The sequence below is a fragment of the Podarcis filfolensis genome (genome assembly GCF_964270895.1).
Source record: "Podarcis filfolensis genome assembly, chromosome: 6".
In the NCBI taxonomy this organism is placed as follows: Eukaryota; Metazoa; Chordata; class Lepidosauria; order Squamata; family Lacertidae; genus Podarcis; species Podarcis filfolensis.
The window spans coordinates 6,169,100-6,184,877 of NC_139609.1; the positions used below are offsets into that span (position 1 = coordinate 6,169,100).

General features: G+C 44.4%; 1 protein-coding gene across 3 annotated transcripts; it reads right to left on the reverse strand.

Annotated features, from left to right (window-relative positions):
* Positions 1-316: 316 nt before the first annotated feature.
* On the reverse strand, positions 317-13,096 carry TOR1AIP2 (torsin 1A interacting protein 2). Of its 3 annotated transcripts, none has more exons than XM_083619761.1 (4): positions 12,746-13,096; positions 7,202-7,972; positions 5,263-5,355; positions 317-3,824 (listed from the first exon to the last, which is right to left on the reverse strand). In XM_083619761.1, the coding sequence occupies exons 2-4, from the start codon at positions 7,932-7,934 to the stop codon at positions 3,034-3,036; spliced, it is 1,617 nt and encodes a 538-aa protein (XP_083475887.1). In that variant the 5' UTR covers positions 7,935-7,972; positions 12,746-13,096; the 3' UTR covers positions 317-3,033. The 3 variants fall into 3 exon arrangements, with proteins under 3 accessions (XP_083475887.1, XP_083475889.1, XP_083475888.1); XM_083619763.1 differs by lacking the exon at positions 12,746-13,096 and adding an exon at positions 12,428-12,451; XM_083619762.1 differs by lacking the exon at positions 12,746-13,096 and adding an exon at positions 11,895-11,964.
* Between the last annotated feature and the right edge of the window lie 2,682 nt (positions 13,097-15,778).

The following is a 15,778-nucleotide window of genomic DNA, read 5'->3' on the forward strand; positions in this document are numbered from 1 at the left end:
TCCTCTTTTGCTTCTGGCCAGCACAGGGCAGGATTGCAGAGCTTCCAGCCTGCAAAACCACATCCCCACCCCCAAAACCCCATGCCTGTTCATCAGCTGATGTCACTGTGTAGACTCAGCTGATTGGCAGGAGTGGAGCCTGGTTTCCTCCAACTTCTTGGATTATCCTCATATTGAGTAAGCCTAAATTTACAGGGGGAAAGCAATGAGAATGGTGTTGTCTGAGGGTAACGTCATGTATGCAAATGAAATGGGAACACAAACTGCTGCAAACACACGGTAAACTGTGGACAATACCCAAGTGTCACTAGTAATATGTGATAACTTCCACTTTGACTTTTATTTCACACAAAGATCAAAAATATTTTTAATGCACTTCATTCTTATCCTTTATTAGCTCATATTTATTTGACTAGATTTTCAGTGTTACTTAAAATGACAAATTAATTGCACTTCTTTATTTGCTGTCCAGTAGTGTTGCTAACCGATCAAAACTTTTGTGCCTTTAGCAGCAACTTGATTTGCAGAAATCAGAAGGCAAAGTTTTTTATAAGATGGATGTGCTCATTGCTACAGTTCAAACTCCTGTTAGGTTGGCAATGCTATTCTCAAGTGTGGCTCCTTCAGACTGCAATTCCATGTTCGACTTCAAATCAAAAATAATCTAGGTGAGTTGTTCTTGGCTTGGCAGCCAAGAACCTGAACTTGCCTTCTGAACAGAGAGACACAAAACTTGCCTTCTGATTGGAGACACAAAACAGCTGGATTCAAGCTATATGAACCTTTAAAGAAAGCAGCATGCACAGTCTTAATGATTTGTGATGGTTTTCCTTTCTACTGCAAGCGAGGAGACATTAGTCGGGTTGTATCCAACCAAGTTACACTCACTGAAATTAATGAACTTAAGTTAGCCGTGTTCAGAAATTCCCATGGGTTACTCTGGGTATGCCTAATACTGCCCTTTGTTTCCCAGGAGACAAAGCCAGGTAACAGAAGGAAAGAAAGTTTTCTGTCTTATGCGTCCTTTCCTGGAAATAAGCTCCACTGAATATACTGGGACTTGCTTCTGAGTAGATATACGTAGGATGGCACTGCAAGCGCAAATGTGAAACAATTAATGTAGCAGTTAATACAGGGATGGAATATGATTGAATGGTGGGTGCTGATGGAACTCAAGCTACGGAACCAGCTGGCACCTGCCATGTAACTATAGCAGGTGGTATTCAATGAACTAGTTCCATCAGCACAAGGACTTTGGGCTGTTTGACAGAACTTCTCTTCCCTCTCCTCATGCACCCCCTGAATCTGTTCAAGGGTCCCCCACCCACCCTCCAGAGCAGATTTTGGGAGGATGCAGGGCACACGCGGGGAGAAAGTGGGAGAGTTCCACTGTGCAAACAGGAATTCTTGAGCTCGCGGAACAAGCGTATTGGATACTGGAGGAGGAGGGGGGGAGTTTGGATTTGATACCCCGCTTTATCACTACCCCAAAGGAGTCTCAAAGCGGCTAACATTCTCCTTTCCCTTCCTCCCCCACAACAACACTCTGTGAGGTGAGTGAGGCTGAGAGACTTCAGAGAAGTGTGACTAGCCCAAGGTCACCCAGCAGCTGCATGTGGAGGAGCGGAGATGTGAACCCGGTTCCCCAGATTACGAGACTAAAGCTCTTAACCATTACACCACACTGGCTCTCAGGATTCTACCAAATCACCAGCAAATATCCATTAGGATTAAAAAAAAGGAGACACTTCTTTTGGCATGAAGTTTGTTCTCTGTTACTTTGGAACAGATTTGCCTTCCTGAGAGATTCTCCTATACAAAAACATAGTCCTTTTTTAAAAAAAATAAAATTCTTCCAATAATTTCCTTCTCCCGCTTGTGACTCCACTTACCATTTCTGCTTCCAGCATTTACCTCTTTCATCCAGACTAGCTTTGTCTCTAAAAAATGTATTATTCAATGGAAATGCTATGCAGTTTCACATGGGGAAATGACAACTGCATTTATCTGCCTCCTGTGGTTTCTATGTAGCCTTGCAATACTGTCTGGGGATATGATCACTGCTAGGTTATCAAGTTAAATTGAAAAAACAACAACATTTCCCTCCCTAGCTACCCATGCTCTCCGCTTCTTACATACGTGACTTGCTTTTACACTCATCTCACTACCTAAGAAAGAAATTTGTGCAACTGGCTAAGGCACACCCAAGTGTAAGGTTGCATCATTCTTCAGGAGTTTTCTGATTTATTGCATTCAACTGTGTGAACCCCCGTACCCTGAGTTTAACCTGGACTGGTCTCCCCCCTATCAGTACAACAGACGTGAACCATATTGAGGCCACACCATTTGCTTCTTCTATGTATTTATAGTATTCTTTCTATGCTTTTGATTTAGTGTCAGCACCAAATAAGACACACAGAATGATCCTGTGCTGATATATACTGCAGGGAAAGGCGGCCTTCCCTGTTTTACGGCTGGTCACAGATGTAGTATTCATTGTTTTTTCTTTGCTTGTTTAGAGTTAATAGAAGATGCTAACCAGGGCCTTCCAAATTTCAGATACATGTTACTGAGTATATTCCCCACCCCTGCACATGAGGATTTAATCAATATAACGGAAAACTTAGGCACACTGCTGTATCAAAACTAACTTTTAACAAGGGCAGAGTTTGCTAAGGGCAATTTCCTGGGTCTCTGCATTCATTCTGTTTTCCTCCAGTGGCAAAAAACATTCTGGATGTGCAACGTGCAAGAGATAAATACCACCCACCTGTCCATTAGTATTTTTTTAAAATGTCCTTTGATTGCATCACAAATGCTGAAACGGCTACAGAAGTAGCACAGTTAATATACTTCTCATTTTGTCAATCAATACCAACATCAAAATGCATTATTGATATAAAATCAGCCAGCTCCTCATTAATGCTTCTAGACCCTTGCTTGGCTCACACAGTCACATAGGGGAAAAACAAGTTTCCTTGATTGGTGCAAATCCTTCAGAGCTTTTTGGCTTTCCTCTGAAACAAGCCTTGTTCAGCCCTGGGCTCTGGCTTGCAAAGGGCAACCAGCATCGTCTATGGCTTGTACTGGGTAGACTGGGAGGACCAGGTGAGATATGCGACTCCACAATCCACTCAGTTTGTCCGTGTCCATGTGGTTGTAGGATGTGGGCATGTCTGAGTTCGTGAACTTGGCCCAGAGGAAGTCCCGCACGTTTTCCTCCATAGTCTGCAGGCCAACATTAGGCTCCAGGTTCTCATCCTCCAGCAAGACTGTCAAAATCAGCGCCATGTCTCTGAAAGCTGCGCTCTCGTGGTCGCAGTACTTGTAAAAGATCAAGGTGGAAGCTGCAGGCAGAGACTCAAACTGATGCACCACGGCCGCCCTCCCCCCTCTGTGGAAGCCAGAGGTGAGCTCCTCGTCGACAGCCAGCTTGGCCCTGTCGCTGCTGAGAGTGGATTTCGAGGCTCCATCCACCTGGACTGTGCTGCCGCCGAGGGATGAGGAGTAGGTATCTGCAATCTGGGAGCTCAGACACTTCAAGGTTGCTTTGCCTTCCTGCGCAGAGGCAAGGAGTAAGATAGCTGGCTCCGTGTGGTGGGAAGAATTGAGGTGTTTCTGTAGGACTTTCCGGACCCGGACCCACAGGTAAGGTCTCTGACCCGGGAAGCTCTCCTTCAGAGGTTCAAATCTTGACAGGAAGGCCTCCACAACTGGGTTTTTGGGCACATTCAGGGGGGGAGAAGTGAGATAGCCAAAGGCGCTTATAAAAACAGCAGCCAAAAGCACCGCAGCTCCCAGAGCAAACCCATGAGACACAAAACCTGAAGACCATGAAAGACAGAAAAACGTGATTCAGAAAGGAGCCCGATATACCACAAAATGCCTTATCATCACTGATATTTGTAACTCACTCAAGGAAGTCTCCCTCCCCTCTCCCCAGCTGAAGAGCAGGATAAAAAAATGCTATCAATCAAATTGTTGTCTGTTGCACTGTGAAAATCAATAAAAAGCTTTATTTTAAAATCAATAAAACTCATTCAGTCCACATGGCAATAGACTCAGGGTAACACACGGTGGATGGCATAGACTAGCTTCACCTTGTACTGAAAATATTTCATACTCCAAAGGGGGGCTGCCACCTCCTGACACACACACACCAGGCTCCGTTGGCAGCAAAGTTGCCGTCAAACATCAGCTCTGCCCCATGGCCAGCTTCCCAGGGGCCACATGCAAGTGGTGGGCAGGGCCAGAGAGAAAACTGGGGAGCGGAGTCAGCAATAAAATGAGCAGGGCAATGTCTGTGGCTCTTATTTTTCTAGCCCGGGGTCAGCAAACTTTTTCAGCAGGGGGCCAGTCCACTGACCCTCAGACCTTGTGGGGGGCTGGACTATTTTTTTGGGGGGGGATGAATGAATTCCTATGCCCCACAAATAACCCAGAGATGCATTTTAAATAAAAGGACACATTCTACTCATGTAAGAGCACGCTGATTCCCAGACCATCCACAGGCTGGATTTAGAAGGCGATTGGGCCGGATCCGGCCCCCGGGCCTTAGTTTGCCTACCCATGTTCTAGCCGCATGAAAGCTCACCTGACCTCTGATCGGTCATGTTGCTGCTGCTTACTAGGAGGTAGAGGGAAGGAGAGAGGAGAGGTCTTGGTGAGGTGGGAATGTTGCAAGCAAAACAGCCAAGCCAACCCAGGGTTTCTGCAGCCGAGTTTGCACTTTGCCAGCCTCACCTCCATCCTCCTCTCTCTCCCTCCTGGTAAGTAGCAACGCAACTGACCAAAGGTTAGGTGGACATGGCAGACCCACCATGCCATCACTGCTGCTGCCTGGGCAGAAGCACTGGGGAGGGTATAGGGCAGGGTATAGGATGATGATGATGATGATATTTATACCCCACCCGTCTGGCTGGGTTTCCCCAGCCATTCTGGACAGCTTCCAACAAAGGATTAAAAATACATTAAAACATCAGTCACTACAAACTTCCCTAAGCACGTGGCCTGGGGTCCCAAGGGCCAGAGAGAGAGAAGGGATGGGTCTGGACGATCACATTCGGCCAGTGGGACAGAGATGCCCCAGCCCTTTCTTACACAAGAAACCCTGGCTGAAAAGGAATAGACAGTTTCGGATACTAAGAACTGGAGTAACAAGCCCATTTGATTTAATTTAATTTAATTTCCTTTTTTGTCATTTCTTAATTAAAATTCATTTGATCAGCTTTGTTGCTATGTAGAGGACAAAGGGTTTCTCACCATTACCCGGCTGCTCCATCGGTCGTTCTCTTGCGCTCCGGTGGCTTGCCTCTTCTGCGCAGGGCTCAGCCTCTCCTTTGCAACCTGTGTGCCCTGAGAAGCACATCAGAGTTACCAGAAATAGCAGCAAGGAAGAAGGCCAGCCGGCCCAAAAGCAAGACCAGAAGAAAAAGAAATCACGTAGTGTACCAGCTAAAACGTGAGGGCGCTTGCCCCGAAAGCTCCCTTCTTATAAATGTGGTGGTGAGTCAGCTCAAATTCTTGCTCTCTGGTATTTTGGAAAATGAGATTTATGTAGGGCGTAAGTTTCGTTTCCAATGTGGCAATGCTTTTAACTACACTCTCGTAGCACACCTCTCTCCCCCCCCCCCCCACTTTCCATCTTGCACTTAAATGTCATTTCTGCACCAGGTAAAGTAATTTTTAGCCCCGCACAATCCCTGTTCCGTATTTTTGCCCAACCTGCCCTTTATTTTGCCCGACCAAAGGTGGCAATACGGACATGCATAACTTTCATTCTTATTTCAAAAGAGCAAGGGTTACACTCAACATGGCACAAGCCATATTCCACTCTCACAACTGAATTTCAGCAGCATCTGTGCCAGCTTTTAAACGCTTGCTGAAAAATTTTCTATTCTGCCAGGCCTATGTAGGCAATCAAGAATACAATCCCCATACAATGGGCTACTGATCTCTGTTTTTAACCTGATTGTTTTTAACTCTTTGTGCTTTTATTGTATGGTTTTACCTTAATTGCTACAAACCACTTTTGATACATTTTTGTGATATAGTTGTATATAAATATTTTTTATAAATAAGTAAGTGAGCAAGCAGAAATCTGTTCTGCAAGTGGGGTGGTCATGTTGGATATAACTCATGGATATTTTGGCCTCATGGTTGCAGGCAAAAGCCTGAAACAGGGTGGATAAAAATCAATGCTTTTTAAAAAAAAAAAAAATCTGATTTTTTAAAATTTAAATCGGATTTTGTTATTTAAATTGGATTTTTAGAATAAAATGCTTTCGGAGGAAAAATCTTTCTAAAGATACTTTTCTATTTCAGTTACATTATAGTCCAAATGCTATTTATCAGGAAATAAGGATTTGTTTTAAGTTTTTCATGTGTGATAAAATTCAGTCTAAGTTTTTTTTATATTAAAAAATCATTTAACCACATCAGTTAACAGACATGGATACATACGCTATAATGTTATTGTTTCAGTTAAATAAATTGTTTAAATTGTTATTAAGGAAATAATTATTTTCTCCTTCCAATAAATTACAGCAGAAAAGTTGTCCAAATATAAAGTTAACTTATTAAACCTCACAATAATTTCATAATCGTCTGTCAATGTATTTCTAATAGTATAAACAAATCAGTAATTTTTGATATAACTGTAAAAACTACTCTGAAAATTTCTTATTCCAAAAATGAAACCTTCATCTGGTTGTAAATACTAAGATTATACCAGCAAGAATGAGTCTTTCTGTAAAAAAAAAGAAAAAGATTTAAATCAAGTCTTACTGACTAGTGATTTAAATCATGAATCAAATCGATTTGATTTAAATCAAATCCACAGAACAAGATTACCAAAAGTCAGGTCAGGAGTGGTATGTATTTCCTTCTAGTCTATTCCTCTGACCTCTTATTCTAACAGCTAACTGCCTGTTTAAAATACATGAGCTTTATCCTCTTCCACTTTAATAACAAACAAACAAACAACAACACACCAATCATCACACATTCCATGCTGGAGCAACTTTTAAAAAATAATCATGGAACAAGAATCAGTTTTATACTTTTATGTCCTTTATTCCAGGTGCTTAATTTAAACCCGCTGGTCCTGATCTGTTTCTTTGGCGCAGAATTTTAGACTGGTCTCTTTCCTATGTGTATGCAGTCAAAGTTAGTTACCATGGAATTGTTACGACAGTCTTACCTTCAGTCAAAGATCTTTCCAACCCAGGGCCTTCAGGCTTTTCAACAACTGTTTCTCTTTCCTTGTCCAACAGATTCTCTTTTGCATCATGAGGGTCCTCCAAGGAGTGCTCCCTTTGCTGGCTCTGTGAACTCACTTTTTCCTGAGGGATGGTTTCGGGCGAACTGTTCTTCTCTTCCATTGGAGAATCTTGTAGGCAAACTTGGGTTGAGCATTCAGCCCTTTCATCTAAGGAACCTACCGCATCTTCGGGTGCAAAACTGTCTGATAAACTATCTGTGCCTGAGGAAGGCAATATATTACATCCTGGAGGACCACCTGTCTCTATTTTCAGGAGATTTCCATCAGAATCTAAGTCCTCTGTTCTTCCCTCAGCTTGTTCCAAGGAGTGAAGGCTCTGCTGGTCCTCTGAGCTCATTTTTTGTTCTGGAGTAGTGTTGAGCAAATTGTATTCCTCTTCTGTGAGAGAATATTGCCGGGTAACTTGGGCTACACACCCAGTCCTTTCACCTAATGGGTTTACCACATCTTTATCTTCAGAACTGCCAGATATGCTAAATGAACCTGGGGAAAGCCTTGTGTCGCATCCCGAAGGGTCACTGGGCTCCATTTTCAGCAGAACTCTGTCAGACTCCAAGGGCTTTTCCAACAAGGAATCCTCTATGGTTTCTTCCGTTTCATTTTGTAGAGTATTGGGTGAGATATCGTCCGTATTTGGGGGCTGAAGAGTCATCTTCCAGTGTGTTATCAGCTTCTCTTTTCCAGGGAAGCCTGTATGGGCCACAGAGAAAAATGACTGGCTGTTGTGCAATTATCAGGTGATTTTGAGTTACAACTTACTTAAAACCTCACAGTGTTATTGTGAGGACAAAACAGGGCAAAAGAGAACCATATACACCACCTTTAGCTCCCTAAAGGAAAGGTGGGACATAAATATGATAGATAATAAAAAAATAAATAAAACCAGAGTCCCTATATATTCAAGAAGCTTTTACAGTTCCATGCAGAGGAGGTATCACACTGCACATCCAGTAGATTGCTACAAACCACAGCTTCAAACAGATTAATATTTATTGTTGTTTTATTTCTATTGTTTTGTTATTTTTGTATGGTATGTTGGGCAGCCTTTGGCTGAAAGGTGGGCTGAAAATATCTTAAATAAACCCAACAAAATAGTAGCCAGTGGCAAAGCCAGCCCTATTGTTCACAATTTTATCCTGTCCTTCCCTCAAGGAGCTTTATTCCGTTTCACCTTCTGACTTCCCAGGATTACTCACTTCTCAGAAATGAGGTTACAGGGAACCAGGCAGAGGACCTTCTCGGTAGTGGCACCCGCCCTGTGGAACGCCCTCATATGTCAAGGAAATAAGCAACTATCTGACTTTTAGAAGACATCTGAAGCCAACCCTGTATCAGGAATTATTTATTTTGATTTACCATTTTTTATGAGCTGTAAGCCGCCCAGAGTGGCTGGGGAAAAGCAGCCAGATGGGCAGGGTATAAATAATAAAATTATTACAGTGGTACCTCGGGTTACATACGCTTCAGGTTACATACGCTTCAGGTTACAGACTCCGCTAACCCAGAAATAGTACCTCGGGTTAAGAACTTTGCTTCAGGATGAGAACAGAAATCGTGCTCCAGTGGCGCGGCAGCAGCGGGAGGCCCCATTAGCTAAAGTGGTGCTTCAGGTTAAGAACAGTTTCAAGTTAAGAACGGACCTCCGGAATGAATTAAGTACTTAACCCGTGGTACCACTGTATTATGATTACCCTGTTACATTTCATGGTTTATTCCAGGTGGAATATTCCACTCACTGCAGCACATTGGCTCTGAGGGCATGGTCTTCCAGAGCCCACACTGCCAGCTTGGTCCTTCAGGTTGAGGGGGAAGACTAGCTTGGGGTGGCAAAGACCCAGGTTATGAGGAGTTGCTGATGTACCCACCCCACATTTGGTGTCTGTCCACACCCACAACTGAGTTAGAGGGCACTGCGGAGAGTACCATGAATTTGCCTGAAGCCTAGGTTCCTACTTGGGCACTTGCTATTTCCCAAACTAGGAAAAGCCCCATTGTGGAAGACCAACCAAGGTAAGCCATTTTCCTTTCCTCGACCTGTTAAGTAGCCATTGTCCAACTCTTATTAATTACAAAATAAATAAAGAAACTGAGCTCAAATCACTTTTCCTGTATATTTATTTATTTGTATAGGCCACCCAATAGCAATGCTCTCTGGGCAACTTATTAGCAACAGAACAGGGTTTCCCAAACTTGGGTCTCCAGCTCTTTTTGGACTACAACTCACATCATCCCTGACCACTGGTCCTGGTAGCTAGGGATGATGGGAATTGTAGTCCAAAAACAGCTGGAGACCCAAGTTTGGGAAACCCTGCAATAGAACATTAAAATATAAGAAAACAATAAAAACAGCATACAAATTTGTCTGTGACCAAAGAGAATTATAATATTATTGCACTATAACATTCCTACATTTTAGGTGGTATGTAGCTAATGTTTTAATATATATTTTAAACCATAAAGTGACACCCACTGAAAACGTTATAGGGAATTTGGGTTGAGCTGCGACGGACTCACCTGCCTGAGAATACATTGTCCCTGTCAAAACAAAACCCTACTATTCAATTCTTCAGGGCGGGGAGGGAGGGAGAAGTTGGACTTTGATTTGAGAAGAGAAGGAAGAACTGCAAAGCAAATATAGGATGCCCTTGATTGAATGACAGCTTTATGTGGATGGTATGTAAAAAGTGAGGAAACAAGGCGGAAGCAACCACAGTGAGTTAACCAGTTAATGGCTGACAACACACGAGATATGGGATATTAGATGTTAGTTGTAGGGAGGGGAGAAAATGGAAGGAAGGAGAGAGGGCAAATTGGCCTCTGCCAAGTTCTGCCGGTTTACAATAGGCATCCTTGGGGTAGGGTGTAGGGTTGTATCCAGGAGACGTACACCCTGGATACACTAAACACTATATTTCAGGGAGAAAGAAAGGGGAAAGAACACCTTCTTCTCATCCCTACTCTCCAGAATTGCTACCCCTTCTTTTCTGCATTACAGTAATAATAATAATAATAATAATAATAATAATAATAATAATAATTTATTATTTATACCCCGCCCATCTGGCTGGGCCTCCCCAGCCACTCTGGGCGGCTTCCATAGAAACCAAAAATACACTAAAATATCACACGTTAAAAACGTCCCTGAACAGGGCTGCCTTAAGATGTCTTCTGAATGTCAGGTAGTTGTTTATCGCTTTGACATCTGATGGGAGGGCGTTCCACAGGATGGGTGCCACTACCGAGAAGGCCCTCTGCCTGGTTCCCTGTAGCTTTGCTTCTCACAATGAGGGAGCCACTAGAAGGCCCTCGGCGCTGGACCTCAGCGTACGGGCAGAACGATGGGGGTGGAGACGCTCCTTCAGGTATACTGGAGTAAAATGCTCAGATTTGGGGCTCACAGCTTCTAACACTGTTTAGAACAATACGGAAAGTCCTACAAGTGTATGTGTCCACCTGTTATTCCTCTTCCTAAATTTTTCTTGCAGGTGGCACTTGTACCATGAAATAGTGGAGCTGACTAGGTCAGTCACCAGAGGACGCATGTGTATGTCTCTGTATGTATCATAATGTTTGTTGTATAGCTAACTTACTGGATTTTGAAAAAACCAAGGTAATTCTTGAACCAGAACAATCTGAAGGCATAATGTTAAATTTCAGAATGCAGCATTTGATGAATAACACTCTCGCAGAGCCCCAGCCCTGTCTCAATGGCATATTATATTCTGCAATCAACGCCGGCCCAATACATTTTGGCACCTGAAGCAAACCCCAAAATGGAGTGCCCCCCTCCCTGCCAGGAAAAAACAGGTGAGTGAAGATTGACATCGGGAACGGGGCGGGGGGGGGGGTTGGAAGAAAGATTGGCAGCAGGAACTCATGCATCGGATAGAGCTGTAGCTATGGGGGTGGGGGGCCAGCCAGGTTTTTTGCCCCGGGTGACGCCTCCAGAAGGGTGCCATTGAGGCTCCCAGACTGTGCATGTGTGTACACAAATGCACATGAGGGGGGTGCCAAACTGGGTCTTTGACCAGGGTGAAGTAAAGCTTAGTTTCGCCCCTGCCCTGGGTACCCTGTTGCCCTAGGTGATCGCCTCATCTGACCTTATGGATGGGCCAGCCCTGTCTACAGTGTATGTAGATGGAAGGAAGTTTCCCTTGATAAAGAGTTCCTGTATTTTCCCAACAAAGTGCGCTTCATAGCGAGGCATTCCTGATCGAACCAGGGTTTAGATTTGTTGGAGTATAATGGTTGTCACGGGACGCGGGTAGCGCTGTGGGTTAAACCACAGAGCCTAGGACTTGCCGGCCAGAAGGTCAGCGGTTCGAATCCCCACAACGGGGTGAGCTCCCGTTGCTCAGTCCCTGCTCCTGCCAACCTAGCAGTTCAAAAGCACATCAAAGTGCAAGTAGATAAATAGGTATTGCTCTGGCAGGAAGGTAAACGGCGTTTCCATGCGCTGCTCTGGTTCACCAGAAGTGGCTTAGTCATGCTAGCCACATGACCCGGAAGCTGTCTGTGGACAAACGCCGGCTCCCTCGGCCAATAAAGCGAAATGAGCGCCGCAACCCCAGAGTCGGCCACGACTGAACCTAACGGTCAGGGGTCCCTTTACCTTTAATGGTTGTCGCATTGCCTTTTTTTGGGTCAAACGGGGTTGAAGAAGTGAAATCAAATCCTGGAACAAGTTTATTCTAGTTTCAGGACATGAGGAGCTTAAGAGGTTGTCTCTCCTAATGAGGAATGTATCTGAGCGTAGGCAGTGGAAGACAGGAGTGCCTGGTGTGCTCTGGTCCATGGAGTCACGAAGAGTCGGACACGACTAAATGACTAAACAACAACATCTGAGCGTAACCTCCCAGAAAAAGAGAAATATTGTTATATAAGGCAAAGGAACATGAATTTTCCTTAAAGCGGGGAAACCAGCTTTCCTGGTTTCAACCCATGTCTATTTCCTATATCTTACGGTGGTCTGGAAAATATTGATTACTCTCCAGTCCATCCAAACACATTTCTAGCCAAGGCCAGGGGTGGAGGAACGGGGGCCGCCCAAATGCTGGACTCTAGCTCCGATCAGCTCCTACCAGCTTGGTCAGACATGATGGAAACTGTAGTCCGATAACATTGGGGGGGTCACAAGTTGCTCACCCGTTCAGGGCACTCACATAACACCCAGACCTAGGTGCTCACGCTGAGAACCAGCGCTGGCAGGCCTTTCTGCTCGCTCTGCCAGCCCGTGGAGAGGGTTCCCACCCGTTCCTTGCCTGCTTCGAGTTTTGTTATTTTTCAGCGCGACAGACTTGCTCGGCTAACCAAGCGCTGCAGAGGAACTCCAAGAGCCGCAACTGCAAGCGCCGCTCCCGGCCATGCATTGGGGAGAGCCAGGCGGTGGTGAATTAAAGCGGGGCGCTCGCCTGGCGCGCCCCTGTCTCCCTGCACCCAGCGAAAGGCGCGACTGAAACCCACCTTTCACGCGCTTTCCAAGCGTTGGCTAATTCTTCTCTCTTTTGCGCTCCTCCTCCTCCACTCTCTGACCAGGAAGTAAAGATGAAAACGGACTCTTTCCCTGTAGAAAGTGACTTCAGGCAGGCCTTCCCTTTGTGTGTGTGTGTGTGTGTGTGTGTTGCTTGCAAGAAGGGGTTTTGGTTTTTTTGCGCAGAGAGATTACGACCCCCAGAGCCTCCCCAAACTTCCTAGCAATTCCTACTGGAAGCCCAGCAGCGCAGCGCACTCACACGCCCAGGACTTTCCATTTCTACCAACGTCAACACCATTCATCCCTAATGGCACTAGGTCCCCCCCCCCCACCCGAGGGATGCTGGGACATGTAGTTTTCTCAACCCTCCGCGTCCTATTTATGAGAAAAAGAAACCAGGTTGACGTTTCGCGGTCGAGGAAGGAGCTGCAAGAGGACCCGGGCAATGTTCCTTCCAGCTCGGAAAAGTCCCTTTTGTTTGCGCTCTCCGACTCCTGCTGCGCTTTTGTGCTTTATCTCTTGAGAAAGAAGGAAGAGGAGACCATAAAACCTTGGCTGCTTTGGTTGGAAGAGCAAAGTACTCCTTTTTAACAAGAAGAGAAGAAACGAGGCTCCCTCTCTCCTGTTAAAAACTCGCGCGGTTCGTGGCGCAGCAAGTCTGGAAAACAACCCGAGCATAATAAACGGGGAGGGGAGAGACTGAATAAATTTGTGAGGGTCGTCCCCCCCGCGGTGGCAGGCAGTGTTTGATTGGGATGGCAAAAGAGAACGGCTGTCTTCTACTTTTTGTTATTACGTTGTTTACTGCTCCGAGGTTGCTAAAAAAGGCCTATAAAATTTTGAAATAAACAAAAGGACGCAATGCAATTCTAATTAAGCACCCAGTGGTTTCAATGGGAATTGTCTGGACACGGGCAGACAATCGTTCCAGTGAAACCTATGAACCTTTAATGAATGTATGGACAGTTCTGTGAGTGCTTACATATTATCTATACATGTACTTGCCTAAAAGAAAGCCATGAATCAGATAAACTTCACCAATACACTAATGGGTATGATCTTGCAGTGACTGACCGGGAAAGCGATCTTGGGACTGTGTTGGGTGGCTTAATTAAAGCATCATCCAGTATGTGGCAAGGAATTAAAAACAGCCAGTGGTACCACTGGCAGGGAATATGCCTTTTTCGCAACTGCCACATACTGGATCCGGAGGTCCGTTTGTAAACCAAAACAGGTTGTAACCCAAGGCACGCTTTCGCCAATGGGGCCTCCAAAAAAAAAATTGGTTGGTAATCCCCCCAAAATGGGTTGTCATCCAAAAAAAGGTTGCAAACCAGGACACACACTTCTAGGTTTTACGTGTTTGTAATCCAAAATGTATGCAAACCAAGGTGCCACTGTATAGTGATGCATTTGTACAAATCTAATGCAAATGTGCTTGGCTTGAAATACAATGTTTCCATTGCTGCTTCTTAAAAAAGGATATTGTGGCTGTGGAAAAGGGTATCCAAAATGGTGAGGGGGCTGGAACAATTCCCTTATCAGATGGGGACTGCTGGGCTAGAGAGACCTTTGGTTCTGATCCAGCATATTGTTATATGCCACCCCCAATCTCCATGGCAGTGCAAGACTCCAGGAGCTTTACCCAGGAAAATGGGACACAGCAGGGACTGTGGTGTCTTTATGTTGTATGGTTTACTGACACATACGGTATATACAACTGAGCTTGCCATGGAAGGGTTCAGAGCAATCGGCATTGCAAGAGGGTCCCGCTTCCCCATAGGCCCAACAACATCCTTGCTCTGTTGTCCTGCTTTCCAAGTCAAATCCCAGCCTACCCTCCCCACTACTCTAAACTTGAACCTCACCTAAAACACTGGCATTGTCTTTTTCAACTAAACTTCCACTTGAGGGAAGGAGGAAATCCACTCATTTGCAAATAAGATTTGTCCTTTCATCCTTTGTCTTGCTAACACCTCATTACCCCAGGCTCACACCTCACTGCAAGCAGGAGGCTAGTCTTGGCTTAATTGGCTTTTGACACTTGCTTAATTAAAGGATTAGCAAAGTCTGGCACAAATACACACTGGAGACTAGCCTGTCTCAATAAGCTTCTAACACCCCAAGACTTAACTAAATTCTAACACTAACTTGATCAGGAATTTAGATGTCTTGCTCCCAGAGATTCCTAACATTATGTTATAATAATAATAATAATAATAATTATTATTATTATTATTATTATTATTATTATTATTATTATTTATACGCTGGGTTTCCCTAGCCAACAGAATATTAAAAACACAATAAAACATCAAACATTAAAAACTTCCCTAAACAGGGCTACCTTCAGATCTCTTATAAAAGTCAAATAGTTGTTTATTTCTTTTGACATCTGATGGGAGGGTGTTCCACAGGGCGGGTGCCACTACCGATAAGGCCCTCTGCCTGGTTCTTAACAGCAACTTATCACCTTTCCTTCTGTCTGAAAGTTATCTTATGGACTTAGGACTTCTTGCTCAGCTGTGCTCCCTAGATTTAAACAGGAAAAATGACATCAGGATTGCACTTTCAGCAGTTTTGATACTTCTGAGTAGTTTATCTGTCTTTAAAAACACTATAGTTTTATGCACTATTACAACCTGCTGACAATGAACTCATGCCAACATACTGGGTGTTCCTCCCTATTTCACCTTAGTGATAGGCTAATGTTACTAGGTGTTACAAGGTCCACCTAGTAGTAAGGTTTTTTTTTGCTAAGTGGGGACTTGAGATCGGGTTTCTCCATTCCAAGTCCAGCACGACAGCCACTATACCTCACTGGCTGCTAACATGTAAGCAATTTGCTTGCTTTCAAATTTCATTAAACATTTTAACATTTTTATTAAACATTTTAACTTGGCACGCTGCTTTGAGGGCTTTTGACCAAAAAAGAAGACATCAACAGAGTTTACAGTGTTTGTTTGTCTGTACAACCTGGGCTCCTTTGGGAGGAGGGCCTGGATATAACTTTGGACAAGAAT

Coding starts and splice junctions, on each gene's coding strand:
- TOR1AIP2 (XM_083619761.1), bottom strand. CDS start 7,934: ATGACTCTTCAGCCCCCAAATACGGACGATATCTCACCCAATACTCTA. Junction 5,356..7,201: donor GGAAAGATCTTTGACTGAAG/GTAAGACTGTCG, acceptor TGTGCTTCTCAG/GGCACACAGGTTGCAAAGGA. Junction 3,825..5,262: donor GATGGAGCAGCCGGGTAATG/GTGAGAAACCCT, acceptor CATGGTCTTCAG/GTTTTGTGTCTCATGGGTTT.